Below are 18473 nucleotides of genomic sequence, written 5' to 3'. Positions count from 1 at the left end.
GATGGAGAAAATTATGTTAATGTGAACATAGTTTTGAAGGAAAAAAAGTTTTTTACTTTTACAATTTGATGTTTTTATGTGAGGAGGAAATGTCATGAAAATAATGATGGAATTTGTTAATAAACACGTAGGAAATAAAAAAACATGTCCCAGCAAATCCAATCACCATCTTTGAGATACACAAAAAAGGCAGTGATAGCAATGTGTTAAATAAAAAATTGAAAGCAGTAGATATTTTCAAGAGCTTGTACAGCAAAATTCTTACGCTAGAACAGTTTTGAATTATACTTTATATAGTATTAAAGGTATATTTTTATAATTGACTTTTGAAGCATCACAAATTATGAGCAATGCTAAGACCTTATATAAGCATTTCTAAAGACCTTTGAAATAATCTAACACATTTAAAAGTAAAATTACTAATAGTAAATTAAAAATTGTGATAGTACAGAAATTCTTAGTATTATAGAATGATTTACTTTTTAAACCAGTGAACTAGAAAATGATGGTCAGCTTCCACTAAGGCAGCTATCTGTCGTAGCAAGTGAGCATAGATGACATACGTAGATGTGTTATTAAATTGAGGATTCTGAAAAAGATAGTGAAGAAAATTACGTTAAAACTGTGTTAACATATAAAAAGAAAGGCATTAAGCTTAACGACTTAAGTGATAACTTCAAGGAATCAAATTTCAGACTAGGAAATACTTCAATACAATAACCTATTTGTTATTCAATTAGCAGAGACTAAGTTATACTGCCCTGCCATTGGAAAGCATGGGTCAGTTCTGGGTCAGAGGGTAGATTCTACTAGTTACTGTGTGATTTCAGGCATGTTCCTTAAACTTCAGATTCTCAATTTCCTTACCACTTAGAGGAGAATAGTATCTGTCTTAGGAGTTGTTTTGATTATTAAGAAGAAAATATATGTAAACTACCTAGCTCAGTAACTATTCTGTCGATCACTATTATTCAATTAAACAAGAAATAAGCTGATAAAACACCTGCCACAGTTAAATAAGTTAGCAAAAGCAGAATTAAGAGCAAAAGCAGAAGTGGGGGGCTTAGGGGCAGAGCTATGTAATAGTCTGTGACAACTGATGGGTTTGGTTTTTCTTTTTTTTTTTTTTTTATGGTCAGTCATGGGGATTGAACTCTGGGCCTGGGCTCTTCAGCTCAAGGCATATGCTCTACCACTTGAGCCACAGCATCACTTCTTTTTTTCTGGTGGTTAACTGGAGATAAGAGTCTCACAGACTTTCCCTGCTGGGGCTGGTTTTAAGCCACAATCCTCAGATCTCAGACTCCTGAGTAGCTAGGATTACAGGTGTGAGCCACCAGCACCCCACTTATAAATGTTAAAAGATACTGAAGAAGTGGCTTGTGAACAGTTCCCAAACTCTACTTGTTATCAAAATGTTCATTTTAGCATTTCTTATAAAAATGGTTATCATTGATATTCTGAAAAATAAGAGAGCACTATATGTTTTTTAAACTTGATTTGTGGATAGGAGAATTTAAAATTAGTGACCCTATGTAGTAACTTCACACAGTGATGGTTCTTGGAGCTTACTGATGACTAATATAGTCATCTAAAAATGTAACCTTTCATGTTGTCATTTTTGTAGGTTTTTGTTTCCTCTTTCTTCCCTCCTCACTTACCTATTTCTTCTCTTGTATCTCTATTTTAATTAACTTCTTGGGTCATTTTTTTCTGTATTTCCCTCTTTTCTCTTATGTTCTTTGTTTTCCTATCATTTCCTTTTATTGGACATACTACCACTACTATGATAAATTGAACTAACCATATTAGCTTATTTAATATTAATTTACCTTTAAATGAGTTAATATATACAGATAACTCTTGTAAATTGTAAAGAATAATACATAGTATGTTACCTAAGTTAATAACTTTCTTAAAAAATAATAATTTTTTAAATTTAGGCCTCAATTTCTTTCATCTATGATTCTGTTATTTGGCAAGGAAAACATTTTGCCATTTTTTGCTTATTTAATTTTTGCTTTATAATAAACAGAAACAAAATTTAACTTTCCAATAGAATTCTAAATCATTAATTTAAAAAAATATGTAGAAAGTTTGAAACCTAGTAGATGGGGAAATAAATGCAAGTTCTAGAGCCCAGCAAAACTAGTTATAAGAACAGAGGTTTGAGTAGAATGTAAAAGGACCTTTTTATTCCCAAATACTGTGGGACAGGGAGTCAAGAATTAAATTTTTAGGCCAGGAGCATTGATTTAGGCCTGTAATCCCAACCACTTTAGAGGCATAAGTGGGGGATAATGGCTTGAGGCTAGTCTGGGCAAAAAATAAAAAGTTTGTAAGACTCCATCTTCATCAACGGTTGGATAAATTGGTGACTGCCTGTCATCCCAGGGATGTAGGGAAGCACAAGTAGAAGGATAACAATTCAGGCTGGTCTGAGCATAAAGACCCTATTTCAAAAGAAACCCAACACAAACATCATAAAGAGAGTTGATCAAGTGGTAGAGTGCCTACATAACAAGTGTGAGACCCTACGTTCAAACTTTGGAACTGCTTGAATGTTTAAAAAAATTTAATCCAATAGATGTTTATTTGTTACAGCATTAATAATTCTCAAAAGTATCAAAAATATTGTCAAGCCGGGCGCTGGTGGCTCACGCCTGTAATCCTAGCTACTCAGGAGGCTGAGATCTGAGGATCTCGGTTCAAAGCCAGCCCGGGCAGGAGAGACCGTGAGACTCCTATCTCCAATAAACCACCAGAAAACCGGAAGTGGCGCTGTAGCTCAAGTGGTAGAGCGCTTGCCTTGAGCTGAAGAGCTGAGGGACAGCGCCTAGGCCCAGAGTTCAAGCCCCACGACCTACCAAAAAAAAAATTTGTCAAAATGAAGTTCTTAACATCTTACCTGTAAAAGTATAAAATAAGCTCTAAGATCATCTTTACTTCGTGGGCTGAAAGAGAAAATAAGCATAATCAATTACTGAAGAAATGTTTAATCTCATAGTATCTAATAAAAATGAACAACCATTATGAAAAAATAAGTTAAACTATATTATTTTTATAAGTTATTCTGTGTATACAGTAGGTTGGTTCTGAGGCAACCAGCCAGAGAATTAACTAGGATAGCTAGCTATCAAATTGGAAAAAAAAAATCTATCATGACTAATTCTGAAATAGCTATGTCTAATAATAATCAACAATTCTAGAGTATTTATGTTTTTGTTTTAATATGGGATAATCTACATAATACTTATGCATTAAAGAATGTTCATATGTCCATTTCTAAAGTGATAGATGATGTATGTTTGCATATCACATCATATTTTAAGTCTATCTAGTATATTTCTAGGTAAAAGAATAATCTCTGATTAATAATTTTTTTCTGTATTAATCTGGATTATACATGATTGGATTTGACGAAGAACTTTTATTTTGTGCCAGTAGTGGGGCTTGAACTCATGGCCACAGACTTTTCTGCCAGGGTTTTCTTCAAATTGTGGGAAGTGCACTTTTTTTTTTTTTGTCGGTCGTGGGGCTTGAACTCTGGGCCTGGGCGCTGTCCCTCAGCTCTTCAGCTCAAGGCGAGCGCTCTACCACTTGAGCTACAGCGCCACTTCCCTTCAAATTGTGAACCTCAGATCTTAGCCTCCTGAACAGCTAGGATTATGTGCTCTGCTAGGCTTTTAAGAATTTCTTTTATTCACAAAGCTAGTAAGTGATTCTCTCCTACTCAAGATCTATTTGATACTCTCCCACAGATTCACAGAAGTAATTTTCTGAATTAAAAAGTTTCATTTGCATGACAATCAGATAGCATTTCAAGATCTTGGCTTAATCTTGGATTAAAACAAAACTCAGGTATCAAAGCTTTATTATTTTCAAGGTTCAAGAGGGTTTCTTTCTTATACGATCTATTTCTGTCACCTTTGCTTTGAAATCCTTTCCCATCCCAGTAAAGACTTCATAAAACTGACACTGTCATTTATGTTCACATGAATTATCAAATATCAGCAACAACAGTATGAGTGTGTTTGATAAAATGCTTTGATGGTATTTTCATTATAGTACTCAGAAAGCACCTAACTCCCAGTTTGGCCTAAACCATTCCCCCCAGTTCTTTTTTTGGGCAGTACTGGGGTTTCAAATCAGGGACTCATGCTTACTAATTTGGTGCTCTACTACTAAACCAGCCACTTCCCCATCCCTTTTTTGCACTAGTAGGATTGAGATAGGGTTTTGCTTTGTGCCCAGCCTGTGTCTATTCCACAATCTTCCTATTTTATGCTGCCTTCTGGGAAGACTGGCATGTGCCATCATGCCTAACTTCTATTGCGATAAAGTCTCCTGAACATTTGCCCAGGCTGACCTAGAACCATAATCCTTCTAATCTTGGCAGCCCAAGTAGCTAAAATTACAGAGAAGAGCCACAAGACCTAGCTCTCTTCTATCCATAGGCACTTGACTGAGAAGTAACAGGAACTTATTCTCTCTGAGGCCAGTAATAATTTTCTGAAAAGTTTTCTCTGGTTACCAGGAAGCCCCAAACTAAATTTTTTTTTTTTTTTTTTTTGGGTCTGGTCGTGGGACCTGAACTCTGGGCCTGGGCGCTGTCCCTCAGCTCTTCAGCTCAAGGCTAGCGCTCTACCACTTGAGCCACAGCGCCACTTCTGGCTTTTTTCTTTTTGTTTATGTGGTGCTGAGGAATCGAACCCAGGGCCTCAGGCATGCAAGGCAAGCGCTCTACCACTGAGCCACCTTCCCAGCCCCCCAAACTAAATTTATGGTAGGGTGATTTTTTTTTTGTACTGGGTATAAACAAATACTTGCTTAAGCTACTATACATCTCAAAAGCTAAATGTAATGCCCATACTATTAAACTGTGGTTGCTGATTACTATCCAACCTATATTTGTTAAAATGTATATTTCTACACAAAACATGACATAATTTTAAAAGATTCACCAATTTTCAGATGCTTTTGTATGGAGCCTATGAGAAATCACAAACTGGGTTAAGCATCTTTGTTGCAAGTGTTTTATAATCCTTTTCTGATCCATGTTATTATTATGATTCACTTAAAATATCTGAGTAAAATACATAAAATATATTAAAGATATATGAGATATGTAAGTTAGTAATCTATATTTATTGGTTAAAATACTGGTTACAATTACCCTTTCCACTCTCGTAACAGACTGTTAATGATTCCCTTCAATACTGTCTTCTGAATGTCTTGAGGCTGTAAGCAAAAGAAAATAATAAAGTAATGTAATCTGATTAGCTATTTAAGACTTTTATGTGCTAACTGTATTACATATCAGTTTCAATAATTAATATCAGATGTGATGGCTAAGTACTAATATAGTATTCATTTTTCTTCTTAAAGCTCTAGGAAACAAAAATGATGTAAAACTCCAGTGAGAATGCTCCCTGGGATATGCACTAGACAAGTGCAAAAATATGTCCAGTTGTCCTTTGATGATCAACAACAGTTACAAAACTGGAAAACAATAGTTTTAGTGAAAGACCTGTAAGAGAAAGATTAAATTTATGGGCTGACTGCACACACACTGTGCAGTCAAAAGGATACTTCACAACACTGACAATCTTACAATGGTTGGCTACCTTCCACGATAACTATTTTCAAAACTCCTTACCATTTTTTTTCATTTTTTTTGTCTTTCACGATAGTGACATTTTTGAAGAGCTTAGGCATTTATTGTTTTTTTTCATCTATTTTCTTATGATTATATTTTTGGTAGGCTCATAAATGATACCTCACGTGCATCACATCACCTTTTGTCAGCTGTCAATTTGGCAATTTAGTTAACTGACTATGATAATGATTACCTCAATTATTACTATAATGGTTGTAAATCTTAAATTTTAAACATTTTAATTCCTTGTATACTTACTAGTCCACATTCTTTTTATTTCTCCTACTTTCAAAATATATTTATCAATCATCTATTTTTCATTAGATGGATTCAACTGTTCTTATTTTCCACAATGGTTATAATGCATTGTTATTTTGATTTTAATAGCCAAATTGATTCATATTTGGCCATTGGGTGAGATGGCTCTTGTGATATGACTGCCCAGTTTTCTTAGTAATACATTTTATTTTTTAGAGAAGTCTCAGATTTACAGAAAACTTATGCAGAAAGTACAGAGTAGTATATTTGTAATAATTAATGAGAAATTCAATTACATTTACTATAAAATGATATCAGTTTCTAATGTACTTATGTTACAAAGTGATTTTTACATTGTATAGTTATATTTGAAATACAGAAGAGAAACAGAATCATACCATCTGAATGTGTCCATAAATAATACTTACAGTACTAAGTAAGGCATCATACACAGCATTCACAAATTTAGCATTAATCCCAGAGTCTTCAATGGTATTAAATAAAGCCGTGGCATCTTTCTGTAAGTTTAATTTAAAAATTTAGTGTATATAACATTTTAAGAACTATTATTAGTAATATCTGAATCACTATTCTTTGATAATTGTTACTATTTTATAAAAGTATTCTGTAAAAAAGAACCATTAGCTGGGTACCAGTGGCTTATACTTGTAATCCTAGTGACTCAGAAGGCTGAGATCTGAGGATCATGGTTTGAAGCTAGCCTGGACAAAAAAGTCTGAGAGATGCTATGTCCAACTGACCAGAAAAAGAAAGAAAAGAAAAGAAAGAAAGATGGAAGGAAAAGAAGGAAGGAAGGGGGGAAGAAAGGGAGGGAGGAAAGGAAGGAGGAAGGGATGGGGGGAAAGAAAGAAGAATGAAAACCAAACCAGCAAGAAGACTGGGGATGTGGCTCAAGTGACAGAGACCAGTAAGAGGCTGAGGCCCGAGTTTAAGCCTTAACAATGAAAAAACTAAAAGAATTGAGTCAATCATTAATAGCCATACAAATAAATTTAATAGTTAAGGTATTAAGTAATATTTGTTACATATTTGATTTTTTAAAATCAATACATGTATTTTTATTTAAAAAGTTGTTTCAGGGGCTGGGAAGGTGGCTCAGTGGTAGAGCGCTTGCCTTGCATGCCTGAGGCCCTGGGTTCGATTCCTCAGCACCACATAAGCAAAAAGAAAAAAAAAAGCTGGAAGTGGCGCTGTGGCTCAAGTGGTAGAGCACTAGCCTTGAGCTGAAGAGCTGAGGGACAGTGCTCAGGCCCAGAGTTCAGGCCCCACGACCAGACCCCCCCCAAAAAAGTTGTTTCATTGTTGGTAATGAGATAAAGTCATATATTTTGGAAAATGAATGAAAATGTTTTATATATTCTTACCTTAAATGCAGTATTTAATTCTGGGAAAGAATCAAATGTTGTAAGATAAAAATCATGTACTGTTTTCCAATCCCCTGATGTCTTAACTTTTTCTACATCTTCCCTAAAATAGAAATATACATTAGCTGTATATAGAAATATTATTCAAGTGACACTATTATTTATTTTAAATATATATGTTACCAACTATGCACTTTGAAATACTGAGACCAGATAGAGAAATCTGGATGTTAATGTAAACATAGTTTATGAAAAATACATATATATAATTCTTAACTGGATTATGATATTAATCAAGTTTCAACTTTCCCATTTACCTGCTGTAAAAAAAAAAAAGTTTATTCTTGACCTGGCCTTTCTAATTGTCATTCTATTTCCTCTCCTTCTCAGTCAAGCTTGTGAAAATTTTGTTTATTCTCTGTATCTCTGCTTTCTCATTCCTACTTAGTCCTTTGAGTTTTTGAGTAGTGACATAGTTTTTATAGTATGTGTAAAAAAGTAGCTGGATTTTTTTTGTCAGTTTTGGGGCTTGAACTCTAGGTCTGGGTGCTGTCCCTCAGCTCTTCAGCTCAAAGTTAGTGTCCTACCACCTGAGCCATAGCGCCACTTCTGGCTTTTTCTGTTTATGTGGTTGCCGAGGAATCGAACCCAGGGCCTCACGCATGGGAGGTAAGTAAGCACTCTACCACTGAGTCATCTTTCCAGCACCACTGGATTTGTTTTTTTAAATGTCAGAGTTCTAGCCAGGTGCAGGTGGCTCACACCTGTAATCCTAGCTACTCAGCAGGCTAAGATCTGAGGATCACAGTTCAAAGCCAGCCCGGGTAGAAAAAGCTGTGAAACTTTTTTTTTTTTTTTTTTTTTTTTGTCGGCCGTGGGGCTTGAACTCTGGGCCTGGGCGCTGTCCCTCAGCTCTTCAGCTCAAGGCGAGCGCTCTACCACTTGAGCTACAGCGCCACTTCCGGTTTTCTGGTGGTTTATTGGAGATAGGAGTCTCACGGTCTCTCCTGCCCGGGCTGGCTTTGAACCGTGATCCTCAGATCTCAGCCTCCTGAGTAGCTAGGATTACAGGCGTGAGCCACCAGCGCCCGGCAGCTGTGAAACTTTTATCTCCAATAAGCCACCAGAAAACCGGAAGTGGTGTTGTGGCTCAAGTGGTGGAGTGCTAGCTTTGAGCTGAAGAGCAGAGGGACAGCGCTCAGGTCCAGAGTTCAAGCCTCAAGACTGACCAAAAAAAAAAGTTAGAGAGTTTTATTATTTTATCACCATCTCTTTTTGCATATTTGGACTCATTTTTTTTACTTAAATGTTTCTTTTCTTTTGCTTTAACATATCTAACCTTTATCAACCTCAACTTGAGACACATAGTCTGTATCTTTACTCTTGATTTTATAGTGGCCTACAAGTTTGATGAATTTTTCACAAAAGATATTAAATTATGTAAAACACAGAATGAAGATAGCTGAAAGTCCAGTGAGTTGAAACTTACTGAAAGTCTTTCATAGTTTTGGGCTGGATAGGAAGGAGTGGTTCTGGAAGGATTGGGGCCTTCATTTCAGATGATAATACATCAATAGAGATTCGCTGCTTTTGTCTAACATCAAGGCAAATTGGTGGTAGGTCTCTCACTGTAAAGTACCAGAAAGCATTCAATGTAACTCATCATCAAACTTCCAAGTTACCAAATGCCATGCTCACTCAACATGAACAGAAAGCAAATTATTATTTTTATTAAATTCTCTTTGAGATCACATAATAGAAAAACTTATCAGAGTGAAGGGCACTGACCAGCAACACACTTATCCTCTCCTGGCTACATCACTCATAGCACCTTGATCTGTACCTTAATGTGTGTATGTATTTTATTTTTAGTGAAAGTGATAGTAAAGTTTATTAGAAAAAGAAAATACTTTCAATAGACTGAAAGCAGGCCATCTCTAAGGTGATTATAATTTAATGTGTATATTTATTAGAGTTTCTTCCCTATCTCCATTCCCTCCAAATCCACTTAGCAATGGAATTTAGTTTTTTTTTCCCCAATTGCCTTTTATTTTTTATTTTTATTATTTTTTTGGGTCCGGTCGGGGGGCCTGAACTCTGGGCCTGGGCGCTGTCCCTCAGCTCTTCAGCTCAAGGCTAGCGCTCTACCACTTGAGCCACAGCACCACTTCCGGCTTTTTTCTTATGTGGTGCTGAGGAATCGAACCCAGGGCCTCGAGCATGCAAGAGCAAGTGCTCTACCACTGAGCCACCTTCCCAGCCCCCCCCAATTGCCTTTTTAACATTGTCTTTCAAGAAATATTCTAGAAAGGCTCAGTGTTTTTAGGGGTTATAAGCTTTAGAATACATTCATATAGTGTACTTCATAATTATTGGTTTGTCAGCATTATTTTACCAATTTAGATGAGTTTTAATTTTATTTTTTTGCAGTGCTAAGGACTGAACATAGTCTGTACATGACAGGCAAGTGCTCTACCACTAAGTTACAACCACAGCCATGAGTGAAATTTTTCTTTAATATCTGCCAGTATGTTTGCCTTTTTGTTACATTTTATGACCCTTACATTTTAATATAAAACAAATACAAGGAAAAGTCTCACAAAAATATATGACTTAATGTATTATTATGAAGCAAGCCCAACTTGGAAATCACTACTAGTCAAGGAAGCCATTACTAATCAAGGAATAAAATTCTAACCAGTTTTCCCTTTGTTCTAATTATTGATAAGCTGGGAGCTTACAGGTACTTACTTCCATTTTTAATTTCTCTCGAAGTTTAATTTTTCTTCATTTCTCCTTAATTTCAAACATTTCCTTCAATCTTTTGATTCTCTAGGGCTTTATATTTATTTATATGTTCCTTTTATTTCAAATATTTTTTTCTAATTCTTTTCTATAATTATCCATTTCCCTTCTGTAAGTTTTCTAAATTAGTACCTAAGTTGATCTTTCAAGTGCTATTATCATTTTTTAAAATGTATTTTAGTAAATTCTGAACTAGGATCTTAACTTTTTATGGACAATTGTCATTAACTGCCTGTTATTACAATATAAATTTGTAATAAGAAACTACAGGTTTTGATCACAACAGTTTTCTCTTACTATTTCCAAGCTTTCAGAACCTCACTAAACCCTTTTTGTTTTTATGTAGAACATAAATATTTGGTGGTTTGCTTTCCCCAAACCCTTCCTGCCCCTTATATTTTCATCTCTATTGTTCCTGATTTGATGGTAGGCTCAGTAAGGGGTCCTAGACTGAAGGAGACCACTCCTTCAGCTTTGAGATTGCTGCATGGGATCTCTACATTCTTCCCAATGTCAGTTTTTGTTCTAAAATCAGCTTTCTGAGCTTTCCAGTGAAATATCTGTTGCTTGTTTTGAAGTTCTATGGTTCTCACCAGCTAGTCCTGGTGCTTTCTTCTGGTACTTCCTGTCCAGAAGTTAACTTTATAAAGAACTTATGGTTTTGGTAACTTGTCCTTTTTATCTTTGGGGATTTGTGTAGACATTTTAGTTGATTTCATTGTAAATTATTTCTATGATCTTAAATGTTAGTTCAGTTTCTCTGCATGTTTCTAGAGAGATTAAAATCCAGTGCTGTTTCTGTTGCTACCTTCACAGAATCTATTTGTTTTGGAAACAGAAAAAGATTTAGTAACTGCATTAGCTAATTTTATCAACTTTTTCTGTCTGTCCACCTGATCACCCATCTGCCTATCACATCATCTGTCTATTAATTCATTTTTGTGTCTATACTGGGACTTGACTCAAAACCTCATGTTCTCACTTGGCTTTCTTGCTTATGGATGGTTTTCTACTGAACTGGTCACATGGAAACAAAACCTCATAGACTCTGCTGCTTGGAATGGCTTGAAATCTCAATCCTCCAGGTGTCAGCCTCCTGAGTAGTGAGGATTACAGGCATGAGCCACTTGCACCTAGCTTATTATTTCATATTTGTATGATGTTAGCCTTAACTTCTAGAGATCAGATGGTCATATATTTCTTCTAATTATTTTTTCTTCATTATAATACATGTGAAGCACTTTCCAACAAGAAGTAAATGCTACAAAATGTTATCTATTATTTCTGGAATTTATGTTATAACACAAGAATAAAAACTTTTCCCAAGTAGCCAATTTCAGAGTACCATTTATGAAAACACATCTCTTTTTTTTGTTGTTGTTGTTGTTGGTTGTGGGTCTTGAACTCAGGGCTGAGGCGCTCTCCTTGAGTTTTTTCACTCAAGACTAGCACTCTCCCAGTTTGACCTGCAGCTCTACTTCCAGTTTTCTGGTAGCTAACTGGAGATAAGTATCACATGGACTTTCCTGCCCAGGCTGTTTTTCAACTGGATTCTCAGATCTCAGCCTCCTAAGTAGCTAGGATTACTGGCATGAACCACTGACATCCAGTACTCCGTGCCTTTTTACACTTCTTTTATCATACATGAAGTTCTTTTATATGTTGCAGGACATTATGATCTATGTATATGGCTCCACTGACATATGTGTCATTAGGTTAGTATCACAAACTTTCAATATGCTTTATAGTATATATTATTATCTAGTAAGGTTAGTATATATTATTATCTGGTAAGGTAGTAGGTAATAATAGAATTATATAACTATTATTAATAGTAATATACAGTACTATCCAGAAAGAGATGGTGGTGGATTAGACTGGAATGGTAGAACTGATAAGAAATTGTCCCATTTATGACAATCTAAATGCAGATAATATAATATCCTGTTGGAAGATAGGCTAAGAGAGATAGAAATGCATTTTTTACAAGATAGATGCCAAAGATTACATCAACAGGGGCTGAGAAGGTAGCTCAGTGGTAGAGCACTTGCCTTGCATGCCTGAGGCCCTGGGTTCGATTCCTCAGCACCACATAAGCAAAAAGAAAAAAGCGGGAAGTGGTGCTGTGGCTCAAGTGGTACAGCGCTAGCCTTGAGCTGAAGGGCTGAGGGACAGCGCCCAGGCCGAGTTCAGGCCCCACGACCAGACCCCCCCCCCCAAAAAAAAGATTACATCAACAGTTTAGCCTGACCCAAATAATCTACTGAAATGCAGATGCTAGCAGAGCAAAAGTTCTCTTACTGACATGTTAAAGATAGGATGCTTATTAGACATGTAAGTGCAGGCATTCAGTAGATAACTAAATGTATGAGTCTTGAGTGCAGGAGAGATGTGATGGCTTAGTTTCTAAAAGGTAGTAAAACTACAAGATTAAAGAGACCCCTAAAGAGAGAGTAAATAGAGAAGAAGCATGAAAACTCAATTCTGATGGAGTAATATTTATTTGAATATTTATTTCATGAAGTTTTCATTTCTTTTAAGGAAAACATTAAAGGCTATAATTCTTGATTACATAATATTGGCCTTATCACACAAACTATGATGAACTGCTAATCTCATAGCTGCTATTTTCTTAAACCTTTAAGTCTAGCTTCAATTTTTCAAAGCTACTTTTTTAAAAATTAGAGGAGCTATTTATAAGTTTTCTAAGCTAGTATGTTTAAAATTTTATTCTTAAGTCTAGTTTTATTGCATAAGAGTTGAGAAAATGGACTTCATGATTTCTCATGTGAGCAATTTATTAAAAACTATTTAATCTATATTGTGAATTCTTGATATATTTTTTCTTTTTTGGGGGGTGGGGTCTGGTTATGGGGCCTGAACTCTGGGCCTGGGCACTGTGCCTCAGCTCTTCAGCTCAAGGCTAGTGCTCTACCACTTGAGCCACAGCACCACTTCTGGTTTTTTTCTTTTTCTTTTTGCTTATGTGGTGCTGAGGAATCGAACCCAGGGCCTCATGCATGCAAGGCAAGCGCTCTACCACTGAGCAACCTTCCCAGCCCCTGAATTCTTGATTTTTAAAACACCTGTCTTCTATTTGAAGGTTACAAACATCACAATTAATGGGGAAATAGTAACAAGTATTCTTTTTCAGATATAATAATATAACACAAGAACAAGCCTACGATCAGCACTTTCATTCAACTATGTTCTAGAAGTCAGTGAGAAGAGACATTAAAAAAATTATTAAAGACACCCAGAATTAGAAATCTCAAAGAATCTAGATATTTAAAGATAACTGAATTTAGTCTAGTAGATTAATTTCTAAACAGTAGCAACAAATAGTAACCAAATTTAACAGAAAAAAACTATTTTTGAGTTTTTTGTATTAAGTACTGATTTATTAATCGTTAAGATCTCTATGAACAAAGTACTGAAACAGTCAAGGTATGAAGAACTAAGTAAATATAAGGAAAGGAAAGGATAAAACTGTGTTTACCACATTAATGCTAGAAATGTTAAATACCAGTAAGAACTCATTTTTCCCTACTTGATCTGTAGAGTCCATGCAATTCAGTAAAAATCCCAGCAACACTTTGGAGCTTAAAAAAGTGGGTTGTAAAAGGAAGGTCAAAGGGACAAGAATTGCCAATGTGTTTTTTTAAAAAAGAAAAAAAAGTACTGTTCTACCAGATACCAAACGTTTGAAGCTATAATAACAGAGACAGTATTATATTGATGTGTTATCAGATACGTGGACCAACAGTATATGAAACGCAGAATGATATCTATACATATGTGAAATTTAAATGTATGTCAGATAGCAGGTAAAAAATGATGTATTTGAAAATATGGTTAGCTCCGTGGAATCAAAATGAAGTTGTGCCTCTTGCTAAGTTTAAGAAGTTTTTAGTCATTATCTTTTTTTAATATTTTTAGCCTTACCTTCTTTTTTCTGTCCTGACACGCTGATAACAAGAATCCTTTGTTATACTTCCACAGGTCCCTGTCACCTGCTCAATTGCTTCTCCTAGTCTGTTTTATAGATTCTAAATGTACGTAATTAGAAATAACAATACCAAGGTAGACTGATTTTATTGATACTTTAATAGGCTATATTTTCAACTAAGCAAACACAATCATCTCAATAATCACAGCAGTGACATAAGTATAAAGTTTTTCTTTCTTCCTTATTCACCTTCTCATTCAAGTATCTGTCTATCCTTGGACTTATCGAAAACTTCAATAGGCTAAGTCACATCTGTTTAGTATGGAAATATGTTATTGGGGAAATGCCTTTGAAGGGTATGTGCTGTCTCTGGATTCTTCCATTTTCTGCTTCCCAGCTTCTACGAGGTGAGCAGCTTTTACTGCAACACTCTCCTGGACATGATGTTCATAGAGTCAAGTGACCATAGACTGAAACTTTTGACATTGTGAGCCAACATAAATCTTTCTCCTTCAAGTACATTTCTCGGGTATTTTTGTCACAGTAAAGGAAAAGTGGTTAACACAGGTATATTTTAAAGCAAACTTTCACATTAGAAGATAAAGATGTCAGTTTTTTGTATTTGACAGAAATGTTTTTCAAGCTTTACTACATATCAGAGTCACTTGGAAAGTTTATTTAAGCAGATTACTGGGCTCCCCCCTGAGTATGTGGGGCACAAAATTTGATTTCTAATATGCTCTTAGATGATGCTGATGACTGTATTGAAACAAACTGTTCAATGGTTTTAGGTGAGATGACTGTAGTACTGACAATATGTAATAGGCTATTAAATTCCCTTAGTTTAGATCTAGAGATAATTTTATATCCTTTAATAAATATGGAAATATTCAGTTTATAGTCATTTATACTATGGGCACAAATTGAACAAAGGTCTAATTTATTAGCAAGTAAAATTAAGTATTTTTGCAAATTATATTTTAAAATAATTTTATTGGTGTTGTATGGAGGGGTTACCATTTCGTAAGTTCAGGTAATGAGTACATTTATTTTTTTGGACAATATCCCACCTTCCTTTATTTTCCCCTCCCATTTCTGCCCACAAGTTAGATAGGTACATATCCACAGTATATACTGAATTGCATGATGGCATTGTTTATCCTCCCTTCTTCCCTCCCTCATTTTTTTACAGTTTTTTAAAAATTATATCACAAATCATTAGTCTTCTAAAACAAATGACATCATGCCACCCTCTGAAATATTTTAGATTAGACTATGCAAAGACCTGTCATTTGAAGATATTCTTTTTTTTCCTGATAATCATATTCTTACATAGAGAAAAGTTTTTTTTGTTTTGGGGTTTTTTTGGTCAGTCATGGGGCTTGAACTTTGGGCCTGGGCTCTGACCCTCAGCCTTTTAGCTCAGGCTAGTGCTCCACCACTTGAGCCATAGCACCACTTCCAGCTTTTTCGCTTATGTGGTGCTGAGGAATCAAATCCAGGCCTTCATGCATGAAAGGAAGCACTCTACCACTGAGCCACCTTCCCAGCCTGAGAAAAGTTTTTAAAAAGTTTGTGAAACATTTTAAGTCTTGCATAGTGTAAATTAACTCTAATTACAAAGGTGAATTGTTTTATATCTATCCTTTCGGCAGGAAATTAATAAGTGATAATCATTTCCTTTCTTCAATAATGGTATTGTCACAATGATCTCTTGGGGCTTCTCTATAGTTTTTCTTCCTCTTCACCAGGCTTACCGTATCTGATCCCTTCCTATACACTTTTCTCAACCGGGCTAAAAACACTCACCATTAAATGCAAGCAGACTAATTCAAATATAAATTAACTTAATCACAAACAAAACATATACACATTTTAATATGCACTCACTTTTATTAATATCATGCCTAGGAAAAAGTGAAATCTGATTAATCTCAGGCAGAGCCTGAGAGTGAGGAGATTGCTATATAGGGAAATAGTAATTCCAAGACCAAGAGGATTAAAGGTGGAAGTGAGAACCAGAGGCCTAGACTGAATCTAGTTTTAGTTGTACTACAGAGTAATGCACAATGTTAACATATTATGTTACTAAAACTTGACTCAGAAATAAAGGCTAAATCCTTTGCTCAAATCAGTGAATGAAAGCCAAACTACAGGATCTGACATTCAGTTATTAAGAAAAATAACAGCTCACAGCTGCTCTCATGTCCCTGAATATCAAGGCATTGTTTTCTGAGGCAGGCTTTCTGCCTGGTCTCACAGATGGTTTATTAAAATCTAATTCAAAAGAGAAAAATCAATAACTATGCTGATGGAGATTAATTAAATCTCAAAGTGATATCATAAATAGAATAGGAAAATCTTTATTCTGTTACATGAACTTTGTCTGCAATATGGGAGATCATAATACATTGAAAAAAGTAAAAAATATATTTATCAGTAAAAACCTGTTATTTAGGTTTCATTCATCCAATACTTTGGGAACACTCTGTGCTAAATTGATAAGCAGTAATCATTTTCCCTTTCTTTTAATATATTGTTGCCAATTTTAGTTGGTTGCTTAGAAACATTAAGTAAAATCCCTGAAGCCAGTGTAAGGATAAGGGCTGTGGTAAGGGCTGGCAGTATATTTAACATGTGAAGATCAAAATTCAACTACAGATAAGGGTACTAAGATCATTAGCTAAATTTGCCAGCTCACTGCTTTTATAGGCTGACTAGTAGGAAGTGTCATATGTAGTTATCCACAGTTGCAGTCACCAAAATGAAGAAAGACCCAACTTAAAAAAAAAACCCAAAACCCACTAATTTTCTTCCTTTTTTCTTGCCAGTGCTGAGCCTATATGCTTGCTCAGCTTGCTTATAAGCTTATTCTCTTAAGCCACACCTCCAACCCAGCTTTATGTTGGTAATTTTGGAGGAGTCTCAGACTTTTTCTTGTTGGTTGTGGGACTTGAACCCAGGGCCTGAGCACTGTCCTTGAATTCTTCTGCTCAAGGTTAGACCTCTACCACTTTGAGCCACAGCTCCATTTTTAGCTTTTTGGTGGTTAATTGAAGATAAGTCTCATAGATTTTCTTACCCCGGATGACTTTAAATTATGATCCTCAGAGCCTCCTGTGTAGGTAGGATTACAGATGTGCACTATTATCTCCCAGCTAAAACTTAATTCTCTTCCATGCATTTGGTTTTTTTTCTTTTTCAAGATAGGGCATCACTATGTAGTTCAAGCTGCCCTTGAACTCTTGATCCTCCAAGTACTACCATGCCAAGCAGCATTATCTTTAAGTAGCTACATGCAGATTGTTCCTGGATAGCCAGTGCAGATGACAACAGAATCAATGCAGATCATATACAAGCGGAATCTGGGCCTGTTCTTTATCCTCAACTGCTGGAAAGGAAGTAATGACATGAAAAGACTTTTGCAAAATGCTATACCCTAAGATCCTAAGTGCCATAAGTAATGGAAAAGTATCAGCCTTGGATCCTACTGCTTACTAACTTTATTAAGCAAGTCATTGAAACTCTAAAAAGCTATCATTAACTGTCTTCATGGGATGAAATTCTATAAAAATAAAAACTATTCAGGGCATGGAAAGAACTGTTGATAATTAAATTTATGATTATACATAAAAATATTCAATAGTATACTTTTATTTTTAAAATATTTATTTATTGTCTTGTGGTTCCAGATACTTGGGTAGATAGGCCCGAAGAATCTCAAGTTTGAGGCCAGTCTGGGTTATACAGTGTGTTTGAGGTCAGCCTAGTCAACTCAGTGACACTGTCTCAAAATAAGGGGCTGGGGTATTAGTTCAAGGTTATGGTGCTTGCCTATCATTCTTGTGATGTTGGTGAGGAGACAAAGGAGGAAAGAAGGAAGAAAAGAGGGAGGAAGGGAGGAAAGAAGGGGACAAAAGGGTTTTGAGGAATTTCCTGAAATTATTAGCACAAAAAGAAAAGGAAAATAGTGAAAAAAGTACAGAAGTGTCCAGAAGGTTTGGCATTCTGAATTATAGGAAGACCTAGAACAAGAGGCTAGGAAAGTAGGAAGAAAAGAAATATATCAACAAAATATTTTTTTAAAAATTTCCTGCAGTTTGAGGACAGATCTGCTGGATGCAAAAAGCCTATTAAATATGTAGCATAAGGAATTAAAAAACAGACCCAGGTTACTAGGCACATCACTTGTGCAATTTCAAAACCTTGAAAGATTAAGAAATGGTTATCTAAGCTTCCAGAGAGATAACAGGTAAAAACAGGAATGCAGACATAGATATCTTATACAATGGACCAACAATCACAGTGGCCTGAGAGTTTCACTTTGCACAGAACAGAGGTCATCTGAGCATTAATAGCATTTGATGCTGGTCATCATCAAACTCGTAATTGCCTTTATAGTCCTATTCTTTAAACG

General features: G+C 35.5%; 1 protein-coding gene across 1 annotated transcript in view; it reads right to left on the bottom strand.

Moving 5' to 3' along the window:
• Positions 1–18473, bottom strand: part of Hectd2 (HECT domain E3 ubiquitin protein ligase 2) — a 69572-nt gene that overhangs the window by 26719 nt on the left and 24380 nt on the right. The window contains exons 3-8 of the mRNA XM_070021183.1: positions 8792–8930; positions 7303–7405; positions 6346–6435; positions 5177–5241; positions 2909–2954; positions 480–589 (exon numbers count right to left, since the gene is read on the bottom strand). Of these exons, the coding sequence (XP_069877284.1) occupies positions 480–589; positions 2909–2954; positions 5177–5241; positions 6346–6435; positions 7303–7405; positions 8792–8930 (553 nt within the window). The remainder of the gene's footprint in view (positions 1–479; positions 590–2908; positions 2955–5176; positions 5242–6345; positions 6436–7302; positions 7406–8791; positions 8931–18473) is intronic.

The sequence above is a fragment of the Dipodomys merriami genome, unplaced genomic scaffold, assembly GCF_024711535.1.
Source record: "Dipodomys merriami isolate MVZ:Mamm:240054 unplaced genomic scaffold, mDipMer1.0.p SCAF_14, whole genome shotgun sequence".
NCBI classification, from domain to species: Eukaryota; Metazoa; Chordata; class Mammalia; order Rodentia; family Heteromyidae; genus Dipodomys; species Dipodomys merriami.
This window is presented reverse-complemented; position numbering and strand designations above follow the sequence as displayed.